The sequence below is a fragment of the Ursus americanus genome, chromosome 33 (genome assembly GCF_024610735.1).
Source record: "Ursus americanus isolate L20-20 chromosome 33, mUrsAme1.1.p, whole genome shotgun sequence".
NCBI lineage: Eukaryota > Metazoa > Chordata > Mammalia > Carnivora > Ursidae > Ursus > Ursus americanus.
This window is the reverse complement of record NC_142159.1, coordinates 12,506,209-12,529,962: the sequence shown is the minus strand read 5'-3', so window position 1 is coordinate 12,529,962 and position 23,754 is coordinate 12,506,209. Positions and strand designations below refer to the sequence as shown.

Here is a 23,754-nt window from a genome sequence, read left to right as displayed (position 1 = left end):
TCGCTGATGCTCCCGGCATGCCTCGCCCCCTCCCTCTTCACTACTCCTGTCGCCCCTCATCTGAAGGCATTGTAAGGACTTGCCATCATATCCTTTTTCTGCCCCAGACTGTGACCTCCCTGAGATCAGAGATGGGTCACTTTCAGCTGTTCGGTGGTGAAGCTTAGAGCCTGGCTCTAGGGAGGTGTCTAGAAGTATTTGAAAATGGGTGGATGGATGGACGAGTGAATGAGTGAGTGAGGGAATGAATGGGTGGATGAGTAAATGAATGAAAATTCGTCTTTTTCACACTGGGCTTCCGGTTTTAGAGTCTATTAAAGGACAAGAACAACCTCTGATCCCCCCACCCCATCTCTTAAAACACATTTTTTTTTGATTATAAGAATAATACACATTCATTAAAGAAAAATTGGAAAATAATAAAATTACGAAGAAGAAAATTAAAACCACCCATCATCCTGCCACCCAGAACAATTGTTAACATTTTGGTTTTTAGCCCTCTGGTGCTCCTACTGTACGTATACATTTAATTTCTTCTCTCCTCCCCCGACCTCCTTTTCTTCTCTAACATTGGGAACATACATTGCATGCTGTTTTCAACCTGCTTTTGAAACGCACCAACACATTGTGTGCGTTTCCTGCCCCGCTCATTAAATCCTCTCCCATTGGCAGGGCATGCGTCTGTGCTGTGGGGCATGGGGGCAGGGCGGTGGGGGGTGGGGGAGTGTGAAGAACCCCCCCCCCCCCCCGCTTCCCCGGCTAGACCACTGTCGTGTTCCCTCGTGGCCGGTCCTTTCGGGTGTTTGTGTATTTGTTATGAAGACGCTGCCGGGAACACCCTGGTATGCACGTCTTAGCCCCATCCCAGATTCCTCCCTTAGGACCGGTTCTGAGCCAGCCAGTTCCATTGGGCTGAAAATACCCACTTATCCAGCCATTTGTCCACATTATGGTCTAAGGCTTATGGTTTCCATCCCAGATTCTCAGTTCCAACCAGAACAGCCTCACAGATGACCACGATCTGAGGGTGCTTGTGACCTCAGGCGTGTGTAGACCTCATACTTGTTACTAATTCGCTACCTGAGCTCACCACGTACCGGGCCCTGTGCATCTCAGTGTGTCCTCACAGGCACTCTCGAGGGCAGGCGTGGCTGGGTCCCATCGTACAGATGGGGATACTGAGGGTCTGAGAACTAAGTGGCTTGGCTGAGGTCACAGAGCAGGAAAACAAGGCACCTGGGATCGGCCTCAGGTCAGCCTGACTCCATGTGAGCCTGACGGCCCCACCCTCCCGGGGCCAGGCCCACGTAGACCCGCGGTTCTGCTCCAGGGAACTGTGGGCTTTGTAATATGGGGACGCAAAGACCCTGCCCCACCATTCCTGCTGCCTGCTCCCGGAGGGGGGCACAGTCCAGCATCGCTGGGAAGCCAGGACGGGGCTTTGGCCTAAAAGCTGGTGGCCAGATCCTGCCCTATGTCCTGATGCGACCAGGCCTCATGTCACCCTCTCCATCTGTAAAATGGGTGGGCAGGGACTCGGAGGACAGCCCCCCGGGCTTGAGGCTGCTTCAGCAGAGTGGCGGTGATCCTCAGTGCTGAGTCAAAGGGAGAAAGAACCCGTCAGATGGGCCACCTCGCCACAGACAGCCAAACCTGGTCTGAGCACGAGGCTGGGCTAGGGGCACCTGACAGCTCCAGATGGAGCCCCCCCCCTCTGCCAGCAGCAGCAGATGGGACGATATTTTGTAACTGACCCCACAGGAAGAAGAGGCCAGAAATGAGTTCAGGGGGTTAACCCAGGTCCCTAGGGCCCCTTCCTATTTGCATCCTCTTTCCCCCACCACCCAGGGAGCTGTGTGGACTTCACCTGGAGCTCCCTGAAGGCTTCCAGAGCTTCCAGAAGATCAGACCGTTGGAGCTGGAAGGCCCCCACGTGGCCCCAGTGAGACGTGTGGGGAAGCCGAAACACCCAGAGTCTGCCTTCCTGCTGCCACCTCTGCTGTGCGCTGCCACTGGGCTGGGCCACCTCCCCCACTGCCACCTTCCTGGGGACCCTGGGCATTCGCTCCCTCTCTCGGCCTCAGTTTCCCCACCTGTCAGATTATGCGTCCCCTACAGGCATCTCTGAGGCCTCTCCCAGCTGGGAAAGCTTGTTCTGGGCCGAGGCCTCTACTGTGTCCCATCAGTCCGGGGTTCCCAGGAGGCCTCGTCCCTCGAGCACCAGCCCAGTGGACAGGGGCCACTGGCAGGTGTCTGGGGACTCCCAGGAAGAGGAGGGACTTCCTGGCCAGAGAAGCAGGACCAGCCTGGGTAGGGGTAAAGCAGCTTCCCCCTGCGGCCTCCCTCAGACCACATCACCAGGTGTCCCTTGGTCCCCACGGGCAGGGGTTCCTGAAAAGTCTGGGTGTCTGTTGTAGTGAGTGTGGCCTCTCATGCGTGTTTGCCTGTGTGAGTGAGTGCATGTTCTGGGCACGTGGTGGGGGTGGGGCGAGTGCCGGGGCCTAAGGTGGAGGCCGGGCTTTGCTGCGCTGTGACAGAGGCCGCACCAGAGCCACAGGTCCTACCCAGAACGCCTCACTGGTGCTGGTCTGACCTGAAGGCTAATGCATGGGGGTTGAGGGGGGCGCATGCAGGGCAGGGGTGCATGCCCGGGGCGGGGGCATAGGGCCCCAAATGGTGTTAGGGCCTCCGGAGGCTGGGACCCCAGGGAATACGTGGCAGAAGCCGACTCTGACTTGCCTCCTTTCATTTATCGTCTGTTTAAAACAATGCTGTTAATGCGCAGCATCCCCTGGGTCCCTCACACGGCACACGCCTGCCCCCGTGATACAACTGGCTTTGACCCTGGAACAATGTGAGAGTTGGGGCGCTGACCCCTGTGCAGCATGTGAAAATCTGCAAATAAATTCTGACTCTCCCCAAACTTGGTTACTATTGACTGGAAGCCTTACTGACGCATAAACTTCAATTCGTGGTTTGTATGTCACGTGTATTCCACACATAAAGGAAGCTGGAGGAAAGGAAATGTTATCAAGAAAATCAGAAGGAAGAGAAAATACTTCCGCAGTGCTGTGCTGTGTGTATGGGGGGAAGATCCACGTATAAGTGGATCCTTGAAGTTCAAACCCACGTTGTTCAAGGGTCAGCTCTGATACGAGCACACTGGAAAAAATCGGAAACCATAGAAAAACATGCAAAAAATGTTGAAGCCTGTGGTCTGAGAGCCAGAGTGAATACTCAGCATTAATATAATCGTGTGAATTCTCACACACGGAGCGTTTCGCATGGGCTGCAGGTAGAGCTGAGCACTTGAACTACTGTCTTAGCAAATTCTCTGTACTGTCATTGTCCCCATTGCGCAGATGAAGAAACTAAGCAAAAGGGAAGACGACTAGCCGTGGGGGAGGGAGCGGCAGAGCAGAGAGGCCGGGTCTGGCCGGTTTGAAAGTGCAGATCCTCTCGCGGTCCAGGGCCTGGATCCCTGAGCAGACTGTTTCCTTACTCATTGGTCCGCCTGTGTTTCCTGAGCCCATCCTATGAGTTAGACCTGGTTCAGCTCCGGGGGCTTGGCTGTGAACAAGACATGCAAGGCCCTCCTCTGAGCCCCCGAATGGGCACAAACTGAGCCCCAACCTTGACCACAGCTTGATCACAAGTTCAGGATGTCACTGATTGAGCCATAGTCCTGCCTCCCCCAGTCAGTAGGGGCCACTATGAGCTTTTCATCAGCCGTGATGTACCTAAAAGCCCAGGTCAGGTGCCCGTCTGACCAGCCACTGTCCGTGTGGGTAGGGAAGCTATCAGGAGCCCACCCACCACCTCCAGCCCACTCTTCTGGGCCAAGCCTCCCTGGGGCAGGGGGCTGACTGTGAGCCTGGGGCCTGGCCCAGCCAGGAAGGGCAGAGAAGTCCAGATCCCCTCTTGTGCTTGGCTGTGAGGCTAGCCTCTGCTCAGGGTAGGGGGCGGCCCTGGGAGTCTGAACTGGTGTGTACCCCTGAGCGGCCCCAGGCAGCACTGCCCAGCTCAAGTCAACCACTGGAAGGGCTTGCATGTCCCCAGGCCCTTGTCTGGGTCTTCTCTTTCTGACAAAGCCCAGGACACTCCAGGACACTACCCGAGGAGCTGTCACTCCTCTCACGTGGAAGAAATGCAGCATGAGTCTGGGCTCCCTTGCCATCTGTGCTATACCTTCAGGGGCCCCACCTGTCCCCCCAATTCTCAGGCAGGGCCAGCTTCCCAATTTGTGACATTCAGTACAAAATGAAAATATAGGGCCCCTGTTGAAACAACAGGAAAAAAGCTCCTAGCTTTCTTCCATGGTATCTCTTGACTTGTCATGATGTTCGTATTTGCTATTTGCTATTGCACTCCCGTGGACATGGGGACACTGTGGGGCGAGTGCAGACCCTCACAGACATCCGGCCCCCTGTGATGGTGTATGGGTCATGTGCACCTGTCCTCCCCATGCCCACACTCACACCCAGCCCCGCCTGTGGGAGGGTGGGCAGGACTGAGCCCAGGCCCTGTGTCCCCGCGGGCTCCTCTGTCTCATCCAACTTCACTTACAAAGCACAAATCCAAAGAGAAAATTATTAAGAATTTCAATATGGCCGCTGCAGTGCATTAACCCAAGCGTGGGGGCCCCTTCTGAGCTCAGAGCCCCGTGCTGCCCCCGTGGGTTGCATCCTGAGAAGCCGGCCCTGCCTGAGGGTGGGACCCAGCTCGGATATGAGGGTCAGGCACGCAACTCCCACCCCAGCAGCAAAGCCCCTGACATGCAGGGGTGCAGGGGAAGTGTGGGGTGCATAGCAGATCACAGGTATTTGGGATCTGCCTTTCCTGCACTGGGCTGTGCCTGTGGAAGGGGTGGGCAGAGCCTGGCTTTGAAGCCCCGAGACACTGCTTCTAAACGACATGACCTCAGACAACGGCCTTCATTTCTCACATTCCTCCTCTGCCAAACGTGGAAGAAAACACTGCCCCATAGCGTTGTGAACCTTAGCGGGGATTACGTAAAGTGTCGAGCCCGCTACTGGCACAGGCAATGTCAGAGGCGAGTCAGGGCAGAGGAATGACCACCAGGCAAGCGTGGGGTCCCTAAACGGGGACAGAGGCAGGTGTGTGTATCTGCCCCTCACCCCGCATGGGGTACCTGAGAGGGGAATTCCAGGGGACTTCTGCAAGATGCCCAGGCCAGGAGGCGTGGGCATGATGCTGGATCAAACAGAACCTGCACTCGGTGGGAGGGACCCCTAGAGAGCTGGGGGCCCGGAGAGAGGAACCCAGAGGGAGAGGCCCCTGCCAAAGTGCTCACAGTGCTGTTATGAGAAGGATAACACAGGCCCCGGCCAGATGAGCAAGAAGCCCTTTGCTTGGACCCCATGGGATTTTGGCCTGGCTTTTTGGAGTGCTTCCCAAGCTCCATTTCGGCCATGTGGCTCCATGCCCTCTCTGGGCCTCAATTCCCCATCTCTGCCCCTGTGAGAAAGACCCACCATGCCTCAAGGGCCTTCTAAATGGACCACGCACTGTGCTTTACAATCTCCCCTCTTTGGCCCTCGAAGGACAATGGTCCATTTCTCAGATGAGAAAACTGAAGCCCAGTTTTGACTCACCCAGCAAGAAAGTGGTTCTGATTGACCAGGCTTGTGGAGTGCTACCAGCTCTTTCCAGGAAGGGGACCGGTGGAGGGGAAGGAATATTCCTTCATCGAGAAGACCTCGATTAGCTCATAGCTACGGTACTGTGGTGAGGTGCACAGGCTCCAGATGTGGGCTGCCTGGCGTGGAACCCCAGCTGGGTGACCTTGGGCCAGTGGATTAACCTCTCTGGCCTTCAGTTTCTTCATCTATAAAACTGACTTAGTAATAGCCTTTGTCTTACGGGTTGTGAGGACTCAGTGAGCAGAGATAGATAAAGCACATCGTGCCCGGAATTAGTAAGAGCTATATGTGAGGGTTTGCTGCTTATATTATAACTATTGCAGAGCTGAGTTTTATAATTCTATTTCCTAGACAATTCCGCATTTATTAATTCCAATTTCGTACTTTTCCTTTTTGCACTGAGGATCCAGCTAATTTCTCTTTCAAGTCTGAAACCATTTCCTCTGTCCTTGAAAAAATAATTCCCCAGGGGGCCTGGAGCCTGGGTGGATTGAATAGCTCTCCCTGGAGCAGCTTTTCCCAAAGTGGGTTCCTCAGCACACCTGCCCGCAGAGGAGCCTGTGTTTCTCAGCATTTTAAAGGCTCTGAAAAGTCCTTCGCAAAATACTACGTTGAACATGGTCTGATACAGCTTTCCCCAGTCTTGTTTGGTCACAAAGCCCCTTTCTTTCTGCTCCACACCTGGCACCATCTGCTGAACACAAGGTGGGAGATGCCCCCCTCATTTCCTGGTTTCTAGGAAATGGCAGACAGAGCCGAGCGAGCGAGAACTGTGAGTAGTGCCCCTCGCAGAGCTGCACGGTTCCACCCCCGCAGAAATCCTCTGCCTAAAGCTCTTCCCTCGCTCCGCGAGTCCCCTGTGCCCTTGCCTTCCCTGTCTGGTTCAGTCCCCGCAGCAGCCTGGGGAGGTCCATCGCGTCAATATCCCCATGTCACAGACGAGGACACTGAGGCTCAGGGAGGTCAAGTGGCCACACAGCCAGTAAGTGGCGGATCCGGGAGACAAACCCACAGCTTCTGACTCTAAACCCCACATTCTTTTTCTGAACACTGATAGGAAAACTAAAAATAGATCTCATTCTGCCAGGATCAATCTTCCCCAGGGATTCACTTTTAAAAATCTAAAGTGTTTTCCCCCCGTACATTGAATGTATTACAAACTTAAAATCTTTAGTAGCTTTTTTTCTGATGACGAAGGCAATCCGGGCTTGTTGTGTGTAAGGTTTTTCAAACATTTCGGGTTGGAAAAAGAAAAAGTCCATCATCTCATTCCAAGAGATAAAGCCGGGTGAGCAGTCGGGCAGATACTCTCCTACATCCGCGTGGCCCAACAAGGTAGCTATCGTGCCCACGTGGGCTTTTAAATTAAAATGAAATGAGATTAAAAATTCGGTCCCTCTCTTGCGCTAGTTGGGGGCTGAGTGGGCACATTTGAGGGACAGCCTGTGCGAATGTTCACACGCAGCAAGAGGCTACAGCATCGAGCGGTACAGACCTAGGACATTTCCGTCATCACAGAAAGTTCGGCTGGACAGAGCTACTCTAGTCTCTTCCTAGACGTAGCCTGATGTTCATGCATCATGATTATGAACATTCCTGATGAGGTTCCTGGATGTGTTGTATGTCTCCGCGTGGCCTCACCCATGGAGGGAAGAGATACTCCAGAGGCAAACACCAGACGCAGGGAAAAATAGTCTGGAAGGAAACAGACTGGATGATAGTGGTTTTCTCTGGGTGTTGAGATTACAGCTTAGTTTTAAATTTTCTAGATCCTTCAGGAGGTCTACAACATAAAATGCAGGTGGGGCGGGGATGTTGATGGATTTGTGTTCTCCCTAATTAGTTCTTGCTGCTTCTAAAATCTTCAAGGTATGACCTTACCCTAGGCTCGATTTATTAGTCGTTGTGTTTCTTAAGTTGTGGACTCATGAAGTGCGGGAGCCTGCACAAGTCCAGGAATAAAACACAAAAGAAGGAAAAGCAGACAGAGCTTTATTCCCAGGCCCAGGGCACCCCAGCTAAGGGCTGTTCTAGGCAGGGCTGGCTTCCTGGGCACCCAAGCCACGCAGTTGCTCACGGTGCCGTGCTTAGAAGAACCCTATGCTCGGTTTAATGTTCTGTGGCTGCCATCCTGAAATCCCTAATGATTTTTGTACAGGGGGCCCTGTATTTTCCTTTTGCGCTGTGCCCTGCAAATTGTGTCTCCGGCACCGGTGCTGGGATTCTCCCCGGGATGGGTCGAGTTTTGACGGCTCTGAACCATCGCCCTTGTCCTCATCAGACCACAGACGTGCCCATCCTTGGAGCACTCACTCTACGTGCCTGAGAACAAGTATGCCTCGGTCTCTCAGATGTGTGTCTGGAGAGTGACTAAAATAGGGCTTGCGAGTGAGTGCGGGAGGGCCCCTGTGGTCTCTGTTCACACACGTACCCACGCTCAAGGCGCACGTCTACACTGGCCTATTTCAGAGGTGGCCCAGTGCATCATGGGATGCTCTGTCCCACATCACTGCCCAGCTTGGATCCTGCCTGGATTCCCTGTCCTGAACGTCATGCCCCACCTCTAGGCCTGGCCCACCTCCCCTCCAGCCTCTTCCTCTTCAACGTCTCCACAAGACCCACAAGCTGTCCCATCTCTAAGAAACCCCTTCTATGTGGTCCTACTTCTGTCCCTTAGCCCATACCATTAATTCTGCCTGGACCACCAATGTTCCTTCCTTCCCAGACCTACTCATCTCAGACTCTACCCTTCCTGCGAAGCCTTCTGGAAGTTTTTGAGAAGGACCTAGAGGTACGTCGGTTGCATAGAGGAGGATATAAATCACTTTGCCTGGGGTGTCAGGGAGGGCTCCATGGAGGTGGTAAGTTCTGAGCCTTCAAGAAGAAGAGATGCCTGCCAGGTAGAAGGAAGAGCTTTGTGGGGTGGCTTTGATGACAGACAGATTCGAACACGCATTGGCTTCGCCAGCTGCTAGCTGCGTGGCCTTGGGTGAGTCCTGTCCCTTTCCTGAGCCTCAGTTTCCCCATCTCTAATGACACTAACCCGTACTACATGGGTTACTGTACAGGTGAAGTGAAATGAGGTACTCTGGCAAAGGAACCACACGGGGCCTGGCACAGAGCAAGTCATCAACAAATGTGCCTTCCATATCCCTTCCTCTTTGCCTTTCTCCTCCTAAATACTACTTTTAGCCAGTTATATCCTCACTGAGTCTGTTCATGTATTCATTTCTGCAACAGAGGTAGGGATCGCTGTGATGAAGGTTTAATGGGCTCATGGGAGCATTTATGGAAGTCCCAGAAGGCTGAGAATCTACATAGATAGGAAGGGCACAGACCAGAGGGGTGCTGGCCTATCTCCCTGGGACATTTTCCAGAGGCAAACTCTTTCCACTCGTCACTAGGACATTGGCTATGGTGGTGGCAGGTGGGGGGAGAGGGGGGAAGAGGGGGAGGGATCTTTGCCTTTTGTTCACTCCTGTATCCCCAGTTTCCAGAACAGTGTGTGGCATGCATGCGGTCGATGCTCAGTAAATATCCATTGGAAGATCAGTGGCGCCAACTGGTCCTCATCCCATCCCAAGTCCTGGGCATTCCAGAAACACTGTCTCCAGATTGGGCCCACAACGTAGGCCACAAGCATTTCCTGAGTACCTGCTGTATGCACGGCTCTGCCCAGCCCAGGCCACACCCTTCCTCTACATCCTATAGAGGTAGGGCCCCGGAGGAAGGTGACAGACATGGTGATTTGGCAGGAGGAAGAGAGAAGAGGGGTGGCCAGCGGGGCCTGGGCTGGCAGGAGGCCCAGCTCAGTGTTTACAGGTTTAGAAAACACTCAATCACCAGCTAATTAGTGACAAAGGCTCCCTGCCCTAATAGCACCATGTAGCATTAACTAGGACAATTTTGTGTTTTCCTTCCAGTCTTCTTTCTAAAGTGGCCTTGTGCTCAGGAGCTGGCTTCCTTTCCTCTTTGGGAAGGTATATGGCTGCTCTGTAGGGGGAACCAGGCTATCCCCTGGGCCCCCAACCACCCCTAACATGGGGCTCCTCACTCCAACCTTCCTGGACCTGACCCATCTTCCTGAAGTAGGAGGGTGTGCAGAACCCTTTGGCACCCCCGCCCCCGGCCGCCCCTACTTCCTCCATGGGCAGAGCACAGGACTCAGGTCCACCGAGGGAGGCCTGTGGGGAACCCCTCAGTGTGGTGGGCACTTCCTGGGGTTGTGAGGTGTGGGTGCTCAGCCACAGAGCGCCCGGGCAAATGGAGTTTCAGGCAGGGGCATGACCAAAATGGACCTTTCCTCTCCTCCCCACCCCCTTACATTTCACCCTGTTTTCCATCTGAGTTTCCTCTTCCCTTCACACCTTTGGCTTGCTCTGCACCCAGCCACCTCTCTCCTCTAAACAAAGGGGAGCGCGCCTGGCTGGCTCAGGCGGCAGAGCATGAGACCCTTCATCTCGGGGTTGTGAGTTCGAGCCCCACATGGGGTGCAGAGATTATCGAAATAAATAAAAACTTCAAAAATGAAATAAACAAAGGTTGAGCACACCAGGCAGGCCCATGGGCACCAGAGGATCGCGACTACAGGGACCCAGACGGGCTCCCTGGAGCGGCTGAGCGCTCAAGGTGGAATTTAGTCACCAGGTCACACAGTGAAGGATGTTTGGAGAGGGGCCGACTTTGGTCACCCCCTGCAAGTCCTAACTTATGGGCATCCACCCTTTCCGCCCACATGTAAGTCTGAACCTTTTGCCAAAAACACTTCCCAGACGCAAAAGAAAACCCCAAAGAGGAAGCTAACCCTTCACGCCACGGTGCCGATTGGACGGGAGCACTCAGGCTCCCACCAGCGAGCGTTTCAAAGAATGAGCCAGCCGGCCAAGGGGGAAGTGAGGGGGCCCGCTGGAAACCTCCCAGCCTGGTCAGCCCTGCTTCATTCACTAGCTGGGTCATTCATCCTCCCTCTCCTCCACCCATTTAGCAAGAAATGCTGGGTGGTCCTTCTCCACAAGTGTGTGTGTGTGGGGGGGGCGGGGGAGGTGAGTGAGGGTGGGGCAGGGCACTCCCAAGGCCTGGAGGGGACAGGGGAAGGACCCAGGGAGGCACCCCAAGGGGGCGGCCAGTAAGCTGGTCCTTGAGGGGAGACAGGCAGCTGTCTCACTTTCCCTATTCCGCTCAGAGTCAGACAAGCTCTTGCCCAGGAGGCAGGGGGTGGGGGCATTACACAGCAATAGTTTCCAGCATTTATGGATGGCTTGACTGTACCCCAGACCCTGCATTAAGCCCATAATATTTATTCTCATTGAATCTACCCAACAAGCTATGAATTGGCTACTGTGTGTTCTCCCCATTTTAAAGATGAGGAAACTGAGCTCAGAGAGGTGAAATGCTTCGTCTAAGGCCACACAGCGGGGAAGTAGCAGTGCCCGGCTGCAGCCTGGGCTTGTAACTACATTCTATGTTGCCTTGTCCCCAAAGAACACCCTCTTCTCCACCACCGCCCCAGAGAGCTCTTCACAAGGGACCTTGCAGTCACTCGACAGTCTCCTCCATGCTTACCCCTCTCTGGCCCTGTGAAAACCAGATGTGGGAGCACCTGCCGCGGCAAACGATGGAATTGGAGGCCCAGCCGTGGCCCCAGCCCAGCCCGAGACAGACTGCTGAATGAGCCTTTGCTATCCACCAGCTCCCCCACGGGGCTTCAGGGCAGGTCCCATCCACTCCGTGAAAGCTCCCTTGGAGGTCAGTGCTCCCAGCCCGTCTCACAGAGGAGGAAACTGAGCTCAGAGAGGTGCATTAACGCGTTGCCTACAAAACAGCTCACACTTGGTCAGTCTGACTCCTACGCTATGTGCCAGGTGGAAGGTCAGTCACTGGGTAGACAAGAAAACTTGGCTTCTTGCTGCCGAATTCGACCTGACACGAGGCCAGCCTCCTCTTTGGACCTCAGTTTCCCCATCTATTTAATGAGAAGGTGGCACTCTCTGTCTGCCAGCTCCACTATTTTCCTGCATTGGCTCACTGTTTCTGGTTCTTATGACTTCTCAAGGTACGACCGGGTCTCACTCCATTCCAGGCCCACGATTCCCAGAGCCCCCCCTCACACGGGGTGGGTTGGGGGCTGCCTTTGGAAGCGCTATTTCCAGACCAATGATGGAGGCCTGGCATTCCCCTGGGGGCCAGAGCTCTTCCTTCCTCCCTCCCTCCTTCCCCTTACTTCCACCAAGTAAGGCAGGATACTCGGCCCTAAGGTGGGCACAGGGCTGGCCCTGGGACTGAGAGCTTGGAGGAGGCCAAGGCTCTTTGGTGGTTGTGGGTGGTCCTGGGGAAGACTCCTGGCAGAGGGGGTGTTTGAGCTCAGTTTTGGAGATGGGATGAGACTCCCCAGCTACTGGGGGACACACTCGTGGTGGTGGATGTGAGGAAGGGCCTGGAGATGAGGCATCTCCGGGAGACAGGAGTAAGGACTGGTGTTTCGGCCACCTGCCCCTTCTCTGCCCCCAGCCAAACCCTGAGCCCAGGCCTCAGTTTCCCTATTTACTGAGTAGTCTGGACTGGCTCAGAGGCAAGGCTGGGATCAGAGGATGCTGCTCTCTCCCCTGCCTCTCAGAGCCTTCTAGAAGGTCAGGTTTTCAGGCCCTCTTGCGCAGGACCATCCTTCTCCTGGCTCCCCTCCCCTCCGTAAACTCCCCCACTCCCTCAGGCAACCAAGCAAGCCTCAGCTTTGATGCGGCCACCTCAAGCCTCAAGGCCCAGGCGTCAATGGGCCCTCTATGTGACCAGTGGGGCCGCTGGGGGCCGCCAGCTGCCGTAGTGGGCGTGGGTAAGGCCTGGACACACAGTCCCACTGTGTGGGGCCGGCTCATGCCCGCCCAGACCCTGCGGCCGGTGGGGGGCTCCCAGGAATGTCTCCCTGGGGGGCACTTTGGACAGACAGGGTGGTCTGGGGAGACGGGTGTGTGCAGGGCGGCCTCGGGAGCCACCGTCAAAGGGGCCCAGCAGACGTGGCGCCAGGTAAGCACCATAGTGGGCGCAGGATGGCTGGCGGTCTGTCTGGTCAGTCCGCTCATCACCCAGGGCTGGCGGGGGAGGGGGCGGCTGCCATGGACACACCACTCAGGGTGACCCACCGTCCTGCGGTGCCTGGGGTTTGGGACTTTCAGTGCAAACACCAGGAGAGTCCCCTGTTGTTGGCCACTGCCCAGAGCTTAGGAAAGGACAGTGACTGACCTCTGGTCTGGGCAGCTTCCTCCCTGTCCGGTGACCTCTGAGTCAGACCATCTGGGCTAGAGCTGCCCGGCGCCATTTTGTCCAGCTTCTGCCTCCACCCAGGCCTGCCTCATGCCTGAGAGGCCATTTTCCATTTCTCCCAGGCGTCTTCAGGGGAGGAGCTGCCAGCCAACTACCCAACCACCACTGAGAGAATCTTGGCTGGACAGGCGGCCCGACAGACCAGCTGTCCGTCCACTCCAGCACTTCTAATCGCTTCAGCCATCCTAGGGGTGCCCAGTGTCATCTAATTCTTGTCGCCACACCTTTGCCCCAGGCCGTTCTCTCTCCTGGGATTCTTCTCCCCCTATGTCACTTCTTCACCCCACAAGCCCCAACCTCAATGTCACTTCTCCAGGAGAATTGTTCTCCCTTTCCGCGGGTGGGCCAGTCCCCTTCGTCGAACTTCTAGACCCTCGCTCTTCCCCCCTATTATAACAGTGGTCACACCCCAGTGCAATTTTCAGTTTACTCATCTCTCTTCACACCTGACCTTGAGCTCTTCAAGGGCAGAGACCCTGACCCAGTCACCCTTGTACCCGAGATCCCAGCGCAAGGCCAGGCTCATGGAAATAGAATGAGGATGTTCACGGGGCACATACTCTGTGCCAGGCACCCTGCTCATTTAATTCTCTCCACAGCCCCGAGAGTTTGGTGTAATCATCACCCCCATTTTATCCATGGGGACACGGGTCCAGAGAGCTGAAATGACTTGCCCCAGGCTACACAGTTAGCAAGGGACTGAGTCAGATTCCAGAGCCCCGAGCTTCAATCTCCATACTCTGTTCCCTGATAAGCTTTTGTGGAATTACTGGATAAGTAGAAACCTTTGCCTCCCCAGGGTCTCCTAAATCCTGCATGTTGCTGTTCAGGTCCATTTCCTCCAGTTTCCTCCCCAGAAGGGTACCCCAGTGGGGAGCGCTAATGCCTGCGTGGGAGCAGTTAAGGGGTGTGCTGCGAGGGGGATGCCCCAGAGAAGGGCCTCACGTACCGTTTAGGACAAGGGTGCTGGCCTTCCATGAAGCTGTGGATGGGCCCTTGGGCACCCTCAGGGCCCTTGCCTGTGTTTGTCAGATGGGGAAACCGAGGCCCAACGCGAGGAAGGGACCTGCCCACCGTCTTGTAATACACCTGAGTCAGAGCCATTAGGCCTCAGCATCTCCATTCATCAAAGAGAGGCATAAGTACCCTTTGTCTGGGACTGGTCCTGGCAAAAGAGGAGGGGGAAGAACGGAGAATTGCTGGGGGCCCAGGGGTGCCCCAGGAGGCCCCCCTGCCCTCTCACTTCTTCCATCTTGGTGCCTGGAACTCTGCCGTCCGTCTGCCAGCTTTCTGGGTTGAGCCTCGACCTCTTTCCTCCTCACCCGCTCCTTCACGGTGAGAACGGCTCTCCACCCTCTTCCCAGACCTCCTCTCCGTAGTGAACTGAGGTGTGTTTTGGAATTGGCAATCCGTGTGTTTGAAAGCTCCCCAGGGGTGACATCCTGAGGTCCTGAGACGCCCCCCTCCCAGGATGGCCTCCTGCTGAGGGGCTGGGGCAGTAGGGCCTGGAGGTCCTGCTTGCATTGAATTCAGGATATCTGTGCACTGGGGTGGGAACATGTACCATCTTTCCTTCCATGAAAATCCAACTAAAATGCAGAGTCTCTTTCCACAGTGATTTTGTCACCAGTGGAAATCACAGATGTTCTTCAGTGTCGTGAGGGCTGTCACAGATGATCTGGAAATGCCATTTATGCTCGTCACCACCGTGTGGTGGCCGTTACTGGAGCTCCTGAGCTCTCTGCGCTCCGTGTGTCACGACAGAGGCACGTGGTCACGGTCTCACCACTTGCTTTCTTGATAGTTTGATAACCGTATCGATTTCCATAGATTGGTCTCCTGCATAGTCCTTTGGATTTGGTTTTATGCACTTAAAAAGTGATTCTGAGAAGGAGCCTATAGGCTTCCTGAGACTCCAGAAAGATCTGTGGCTCAGAACAGGTTAAGAACCCTGCATGGGGCGGTGTGGAGCCCAGTCTTTTACCACCCAGAAGGTTGGATCTCTCTGGGGACAGAATCAGCAGCGGCAGCCCCGTGAATCTCGGAGGACAGATGCCCCAAAGTAACTGTGCTGTAAGCAGAACATGGGGAATGGAGCTGGGCAGGAGACAAGGGGTCAGCCAGCCGGTGTGGACAGACACCTCAGACCCCAGACCTGGAGCCGTCCCCAGGGACCCTGGCTTACAAAGCACATCTGTGTCCCTGTCCACCACGAATCAGCCTCCTGTCGCTGGCGCGCACTGGGCCCAAAGCCACCAGCTCTCCCCTCGCTCACCCTCCGTGCTGCTCTCTGCCATCTTTCGGGCTCCACGGGGCCATCTTAGGTGGCAGCTCCTTAGTCTCGCCTCCCAGGATTCCTTTGTTTTAAACACTACATTTCTCCATCTTGCTCATGGAGGGAGAAACGCAGATTACAAAGACCCAGCAAATGGTTTTTATAAACTCTTATTTTCTTGCCACAGACTGCCTTTAATTAGCTCCGGGGACTACAAAGGGAATAGCGTTATAATAGGAGCTGCTTGAAGGAGGGAGCCACGGTGTCAGCTCCCAGACCTGAGGCTGCTGCTTGTCACCAGCCCCGACCAGGTTTGGCGGGAGCGCATCCGCCTCAGGGACGGCAGCCCCCCCCCCCCCGCCCCGCCTCCACCTCAGTCCCTATCTGCGGCCCTACAGCCTGCCTCAGCTTCTCTCCGGAGAGGAAGGGGTCTCACCTCATATAAGCCCCTGCAGAAACCTTTACACAATAAGCACCCAAATGCGCTTCCGTCCTTGCCCAGAGCTGGCCTCCCAAGGACTGGCTCTGAGTCACTCCTCTGTTCTAGAGGAGTACAGCCCCGAGCCACTGTCCCCACACACAGCCTATCCCCAGGCCCAGACACTCAGAATGTCACAGCCAGAGGGGCCTCCGTATGGGGCACAGAGAGGTTATGTTACTTGCCTAAGGCCACTGACTGGGCAAGGTAGCCACCGACCTGGGACTCAAGCTCAGGGCCTCTGGACCCCCAGTCTCAGGTGCCACAGCCCCATCTGGACTCCTGCTGGGGGGCGAGGGGAGGAAGGTAGCAGGGGGTTCTCTGAGGCCAGGGCTCGTCAGTCAGCCCTAAGAGCCAGGCAGAGGCAAGAAAAGTCTCCCCCTGAGTTCCAGCCTCCATCAGAGTTTCCAAGTGGGGGATTCTGGAACCCTATCCTTTTTGAGAGACAGAGCCCAAACTTCTGGGTCGCTCTAGGCCACGAACAGAGGCGAAAACCACCCAGAAACACTTTCTTCTCCCCTGCAGCCAAGTCTATAAACCTTCCCCAGGCCGGCTCCCCCAACACTCAGCCAGTTTCCCTGCGTCCCCGAGCTATGCAAGCTCTTTCAAAAGCCTGTAGCCCCCTTCTCCTCCCTCTGCTTCCCTCAGCCCAGGATGACTTGGAAAGTCTGGGAGAGGTCCTCAGAGAGATATCCAGAAGCTGGCCTGGCTCTGGGAGATCTGAGCGTGTCTCAGAGCCCACATCTGCCTGAGCTCAGGTGGAGGGTCCGAGCTCCCCGGGTGGGCCAGGGGCTAGGGCTGCCAGGCCCAGGAGCCCCGTTGGCGAGGCAGGAAGCCTCAGGTCACAGGGATACCCTCCATGTCCTCCACCCCAGGACCCTTCGAAGTCGACCGCTGAGGTCTTGTGGCATCCATTTCCCCCACCACTTACTGTCCCTACCAACTGAGGATAAAAGTCCCACAAAAGTCCACTCCAGGAGACCACGGAGGCCACCAACCCCTCTCCCCACCTCAGGCTTTCAGGAGTCAGCAGATTGAGGTAGGCAGGCCGTGCACTCGAAGGCAGCCAGGGTGGTCGGTGGAGGGACGCGGTCCGGGGCCTGGCCACAGCTCCCCACCCAAAAGGATCAGCCCAGGGCCCTGGGCAGTCGTTACTCACCGCGGATGAAGGTTGGCGAGTAGGTCGGGAAGGAATCGAAGATGCTGTTCGATGCCATGCCCCTCTCTGAGGAAGGCGAGGAATCAGACCTTCAGGGGGTTGGCTTGGGATTGACTTGGTTGGCTGTTGTTTTATTTTTTCCTAGCTACTTTTGAAAATAAAAGGGGGGGTTTGGTGGTGTCGCTTTTTGTTTGTTTTTTTGTTTTGTCTCTTTTTTTTTCCCCTATTGCTACGAAAAAGAAAAAAGGAAAGAACGCGAGAGTGTGTGTGTGAGCGAGAGAGAGAGAGGAAAAAAAATCCCCAAGGAAAGTAAGTTTCTGTTTGTACCCAAGAATTTGGATTCCCAGTCCCACAGGAATGTCTAGCCACAGATTTTCAACAGAAGCGTATGCAGAGTGTATCATTAGATGGTGGGAAGGGGCCTTCGGCAGCCAGGGCGGAGGAGCTCGCGGGGCAGCGAGAGCACAGCCAGGCCCAACACCACGCCACGGGGAATGAATGAATGAGGCTCACCCCCGGCAGAGCCCGGGCTCCAGTGGGTGCGAGGGCGGCCCGGGGGTGGGGAGGACCAGGAGCCAACCAGCTCCCGCGCAGGGCCCTGAAGGCGGCTGAGGGCCTGGCCTTGTGGTTCTGTGGTTGAGGGACCAGGCCTTCACAGTGTCAACCCAACCTCAGCTCACAGGATGCAAAAAGCCAGCTCGCGGCCTTGGCCCATTGGCTGGGCTGGGGTCACCTGGGCTGTGACGTCACGGCCTTTTAGAAGATTTTGTGGTTGCCTCCCTCTCTTTTTGGAAAAGAGAAAAAAAAGAGAGAGAGAGAGAGAGAGAAAGAAAGAAAGAGAGAGGAAAAAAAAAAAAGTGACGGCTTTTATTTGTGGGGCTGGCCTCAGCACGCGGCCCAGGAGCAGAACTGAAAGCAGTCGGAGGGGGTGGCTGGGCGGTGGTTTGGAGCCTGTAGGAGACTCATTTTTAATTAAGGCCAGTGTTGGTCTGGGCGGGCTGGGAGCCCCGAGGGCCCTCACCAGACCCACCAGCGGGTGGTAGGGCTCCCCTCCATGCCCCCCCGCCCCGGGGCTGCGGCTGACACCCCGCCATGGTCCACCACCACCGCTGCCAGGGAGAAGCGTCCACATGTGCGGCATTTCGGGGGCATTTACGGCAGCTGGAATTCAGGACAAAGGGAAACACAAAGTGGCATCACCAGTGTAGCCTGCCCACTGAGGCCTCCCTCATGAAAGTCGGCAGCAGGGCCGTCACTGCCAAGGAGGCCTCGGTGGAGCTCGGGTTCTGAGCCCTGAGCTTGGCGTTCAAGGCCCTTTGCTCATTTTGCCCACTTTCATCTCCTTGGGGTTCTCCGTTTTAGCTGAGTGTGCCTGGGCTTCCCTGCCTCCATGGCTGTCCCCCGCCCCCCCCCCCCCAAAACACAGCCCCACCATTACCCTTGATCAGGGCACTTTTGGAATCCTTCGTGTCCCAGGAGGTTCAAGGCTCAGAAGGACTCCAAAGTAGAAAAGACATGGGAAATGATTCAATCCTACACTCTGTCCCTAGAAGCCTGGTCAGGTGGGGGCCGGGGTGGGGGGTGGAGGGGGGTGGCTTTCATGGTTACCCTCGAAAGTGCTACTCGCCCCTTTCATAGGTCAGACACTGAGGCCCAGGCTGTTGAAGTCAGCTTGTGCAAGGCCACAGGGTATTGTGAGTGGGAACAGGGCACTAGCCTCTGATTTACCAGCCTGGCCTCCACCGTGACACCGCAGCACCCTGCAGTGCCCTTTCGGCTCAGTCCTGAGATTTCAGGACGCCCTCTGCCACCTGGGCACTGCCCCCGGCCTCTCTCAGGGAGCCTGAGCTTGGAGCCAGGCCCCAGCAGCCATCCTCGCACTCGCGGTGGGCTCTGAAGGCCAGCAGGGAGCACGAGGGGCATTCAGGAGGGGGACGGGCTGGTCCACGGGCCCACAGAGACTCGTTCCCGCCCAGAGCCACACTGGTCACCAGGGAGCAGTGCGCCCTTGGAAACTCGCTGCCCTGCCTCCTTGGGAACCCCGTGAAGCCTCACTCTTTTGTTCCTCAGTGGCGAGTGGGTGGTGGTAGTGGTGGTGGGTTGTCATTTGTCTGGGGAGGAAGCAGGTTTAGGGTAAAAGCCACAGGGCTCTGGAGTCAGATTTGAGTTCCACTCTCAGCTCTGGTGAATCCCAGCTGCAAGACCTGGGGCAAGTCACTTCCCCTCTCTGGGCCTCAGTTTCCTTCCCTGTCAAATGGGGATAACACATTTCTCAGAGGGACAGGCAACCGGGTGAGGGCACAGTAGACATGGTTTCCTTGCCAGTCTCCGTGACGCAGTTTGGGGTCTGTTATGAGTAGGCACAGGTAAAGAAGCATCAGTCACATAGGAGGACAGACTGTCCCCATTGTGAGCCAACCAGCTGGCCCGGCCGGGGCAGGGCTGTTCGAGTTGGTGGCACATGGGGCCTGCCAAGGGGCCCTGGCCTCCTGGTTACATCTGGAGCATTTTGGAGTCCGCCCCATTGTGAACCAGATCAGAGACAGACGCAGCAGGAAAGACCCTCTTTACAGAAGTGGAAACTGAGGTCCCCCAGGGGGCAGAGACTCCCCCAAGCTCACCCAGTGAGTCAGTGGAACCCTGGCCCCCTGCTTCCCAGCCCAGGAGTTCTTTCCAACACCAACACCACCTCCAGTTTCGAACAGCCCACCCTACACGCTTCGCTGTTTTTTTCCATGTGTAAAAGTGAGTCCCCCTATAATGATCTGTAACTTGGTCACCCTGAGGGACTTCCCCTTCCCGGGGAAGCTGAGTCTAGGCCCGGGGACAAGAGGCGGCGCAGGGGGCTGTGTTGGGCCCCAGGGCACTGCCCAGCCAATGGTTCGGTGCGTTCCTGGGGCAAGGCAGCAAATACTGACCGGGTACCCGGTCTGGTCCATCCCTCAAGAGGATTGAAATCTCCACATGTCCCCTCAGAAGCATGTGCCAGCCTGAATGCAACCCTGGAGGCTGTTGGGGAAGCAGAAAGAACATTCCTGAGGCTTGACTTGGGAATATTCCTGAAGCTGTGAGACTGTGGGCCAGAGGCTTTATTTTTCTGAGCCTGCTTCCTTGCCTATAAGATGGATAGGCACCTGCTTCTCGCCATTGCAAAAGGATTAAATGAGAAAATATTGAGAGTGCACCAGGCACACAGTAGCTGCCCAGGTCCTGGAATTCCCTTCCTGTAGCTCAGACCATGCACTCTCCCAGCACGCAGCGGGCGACCGGGTTTCCTCTTGTTCTCCACTGAAAAAAACGTCTGATACCATAGTGGCCTCTGAACCAGTAAGATCGGGTTAATCCAGAAATTTGGTTGAGGAAGGGAATCATTAAAAAATAGTATTTGTGTGCCATAAACCCTTTAACTTTAAACGTATAAATGGGCATTAAATGGTCTTTGCGTTGATCTCCTGGCGTAAGCCAGCCCAGAAGGCATCTCCTACAGTTTCCGGTTTGGGCTTCTTTGAAGTGGAACATGAGCGTAAAGACACAGACGAAGCAATCCGCATCCAGTATTGGCCACATCTTTCCAAGGTGTTCAGCCTAGTTTCCTAGAAAGAGACACTCCTGTTTTGCATTGTATCATTGATTCCACTGCCTTGCTATCCATGAGGGTCCAATCAGGAAAACAGAAGCCGCTTTGAGTCTTGGAAACAGAGGCAAGTTCATTGGGGGGTTATTGGCAACACAGGTGGTGGAAGAGCTGAGGAGCCCAACCATGACGGTGAGGAGCCCTGAGATCAGCCACAGCAGGAAGCCACTGCCACCCTTTGGCAGGAGAGATGCAGGGAGAGGCGCTGTTGCCGGCACACCCTCCCCCACCTGCGGAAGCAGAAGCGTGGTAGAACAGAGAAGCACTGGCTGGAGCCACAGAGGAGACTCAGCCACTACGGCGATGCGCCCCCCCCCCCCAGACAAATAACAAAGGGGCTCTCTCTTCCTCCCATCCTTTAACCTCCTCCCAGTGCCTCCCATCGGTGGAGTGGAGCCGGAACCAGATGACTTAATGGAATCAGAGCCATGCATTAGAGAGCCTAATGGGGGAAGGGGGTAGAATGGATCTGAGGGCAAAATGGCCCCAGACTGGCATAATATCCAATGAAGTTTTGTAAGCATGAAAACCCAACCGGCATAAATGGGTTCTAGAACAAACCCAACCGATGTTTGCTAAGTTGACGGCTCAGTGGGTTGGTGGGAGCAGAAGGTGTGGATTCTGGCAAGGGATCTGCCAGCCGAGGGGATCGACTGGCATTTAACACCAGAAATATCAGTGAACTGCAGGAGCCGGTTACACACAGATCAGTTAAGAAAGTACCTACTATGAATGGTGATAAAATCTGTTTTCTCAACCTGTGTGCAGAGCTGAAACTTTCACTATAACCTCGGGCTACAGTGACTGGGGAGTGATGCCACCAGTCCTGAGCCCTGGCTGCTGGGCCCATCGAGGAAGTTTACAGAGATGGCCCACCCCTGTGCCCACGGGGCCTCCCCAATAGCCTGCAGGATAGGGCCGGCTCTCTTTGATTTCTGGCTGAGGCAAAGACCAATCCCAGGGATTAACCCCCAAATTCTAGCCTCTGGGGCTCAGCTTGCCCGAAATCGGTAGCAGAATGGAGGCAGACACTGGTCTTCGAGCTCAAATTCTGGCATTCCACCCGCAAATCACAGCGCCGGGCTCAAGGAAGGTGCTAGAGTGTGATACCTGCTGGAGACTGCCCAGGGCTCTCCACCTTCAGGCCCCCCCGCACGGAGACATCAAAATAAGGTTCCCCCGCCCCCTCTCCCAACTCCCTCAAACCCCAGCCAGGTCTACACCCTGTTCTAGTGTAGGCCCATGTTCAGGGTAGAGGATGAGGCCTGCAGGCCATGCAGCCCACGCAGGGGCCGGGACACCCAGGCCACGCCGAAGGGTCAGCAGTGAAGGGCCCCCCACTTGGGAGGCACGTGCTGAGAGCTGTATGCACGGCGTCTCCAGCGGTGGCCTCTCAGACCGGCCAACCGTGCCCAGTTTCCAGGGGGCCGTCAGAAAGGTGAAGAGACCTGCCCCCGGTCACCCACTTAGCAGCTAGAGGAAGCGGGATTCCACCCCAGCCTGCCCTCCACCTGCTTTCTGGGCTCCTTCCCCCCTCCCCACCCTCGGCCTCTCTCTTTCCTGTTGTTTGTTTCAAAAAACTGCTCATGGTGCCCCCTTCAAAAGCAAACCCCTCCCCGGTCCTCCTCCCCCTTCCTGCATCAGCCCCCTTCTCCTGGGCCCCCCTCCGCTGGACCCCTCAGGGCCACGCCAGGGCCACCGCAAGGTCACGGAGGTTCCGTGGCACCGAGGACTTCATGACTGTCTTCAGCCACAGCCTCACCAAGGACCCCGGCAGCTCTACTCAGAGCTTTTCCTCCTGCCTGAAATTCCACCGTGAGTGCACTTCGGGTGGGGACGCAGCTTGGTCGTAAGTCCTGAGTTACAAAGGCAGACGCGATGGGTGCTGGAGCAGTGGAGGCCCGCGGAGGGGCTGGCCAGCTCGGCAGGGGGGGAACTCCGGCTGAATTCCACCCCGGATGGGGCCATCAACTCTCTCTCTGGGGAGAGCGTCCCCCGGCCTCAACTAACGGCTCTCCGCTGCTCCCCCATCCCACTACCCCCTCCGCACAAAGCCAGCCAGGCAGACCCCACAGAGATGGTGCTCCCCGTTCCACAGCCTGGAACACCCAGGCTCCTGAAGGAAGGGCCTCACACACGGTCGCGTGGCGAGAAGGGGATTCAACCGCACATGTGCTGCTGCCGTGTCCCCCGAACCCCTTGAGCCCCCTTCTCTCCCTCAAGTCCCCTCTGGGGAGGTCCGCGTGCTGGGGGCTTGGAGTCGAAGAGCCATGTTCAGATCCCAGCTTTGGGGTTCCAAACCACCCCGTGTGATGTCAGTTGGTCCTCTCAGCACCTTACCACCCTCACCTGTAAAATGGGGAAACTCCAAAGCCCCTCTTTCCCAGGGTGTGCAGGTGAGGGGGGGACCCCGGGAAAGGGCACGTGGCAGGCACTTGGCAAGGTAAGCTGCTAAGGGCCTGAGAGCCCTGGGCAGTCACAAGGGTGGGGGTCGCGTAGGGAGAGGAGGAGGGCAGAGCTGGTGGCGGGAGGGGGCATGTGGCTGACTCACAACCTTCCCCGGGTTCTTGGGGCCCCGGCAGATTCCCATCACCCGGTCCCACCAAGGCCCCACTGAGAGAGGCCCTGACACTCCGGGCTGCTAGGGGCCGTCCCCAGAAAGGGGCTGCCCGAGACTGGGCCCCAAGCTACAGGATGGGGGGCACTGGGAAGGTCACTCCGGGCACAGCACATCCTCCCTGAGATGCTGGTCAGCCCAGAGGCCTCTCGTGTTCCTTTGAGACCTGGAAAATCTTGCCCATAAGACGCTGTCCCCAAACTGCAGCCCCTTTTGGCTCATAAAACCATCTTTCTCTGAGTCTTTCAGTGGAATAATCTATTTTTAGCATCAAAGAGTTCTGCCAGGGGCCTAGACCTGCTGAGGGACAGCTTTGTGTGACCACAAAGGGGCGGGAGGCGGGCACTCCTCAACGGGTGGGGTGGGAGGGTGGCAGGAAGGGTGCCCCCACCCTCAGGGCTGGCGGCAGGAGGGGGAGGGCCCTCGGAGGGCCACAGGTTGGGCACTCCTGCCCGGGGCTCCTCCCTTCCCAATCAGTGAGCTTGTCTAGGCCGGTCCTGCTCACACCGCCCCCCTGCCCTGTTCCCTCTCACACATTCTCCCCACAAACCTGATAATAACAACCGTAACGATAATCATAAACTAGCCCTTACCGTGTGCCAGGCATTCTTCCA

The 23,754-nt window shown here is 56.2% G+C and overlaps 1 protein-coding gene across 1 annotated transcript in view; it reads right to left on the bottom strand.

Moving 5' to 3' along the window:
• The window catches only part of RUNX3 (RUNX family transcription factor 3), a 59,810-nt gene extending 42,502 nt beyond the window's left edge, over positions 1-17,308 (bottom strand). Inside the window, exons 1-2 of the mRNA XM_087858296.1 lie at positions 17,217-17,308; positions 16,890-16,978 (exon numbers count right to left, since the gene is read on the bottom strand). Coding sequence (XP_087714422.1) covers positions 16,890-16,978; positions 17,217-17,293 — 166 coding nt within the window. The 5' untranslated portion in view covers positions 17,294-17,308. The remainder of the gene's footprint in view (positions 1-16,889; positions 16,979-17,216) is intronic.
• Between the last annotated feature and the right edge of the window lie 6,446 nt (positions 17,309-23,754).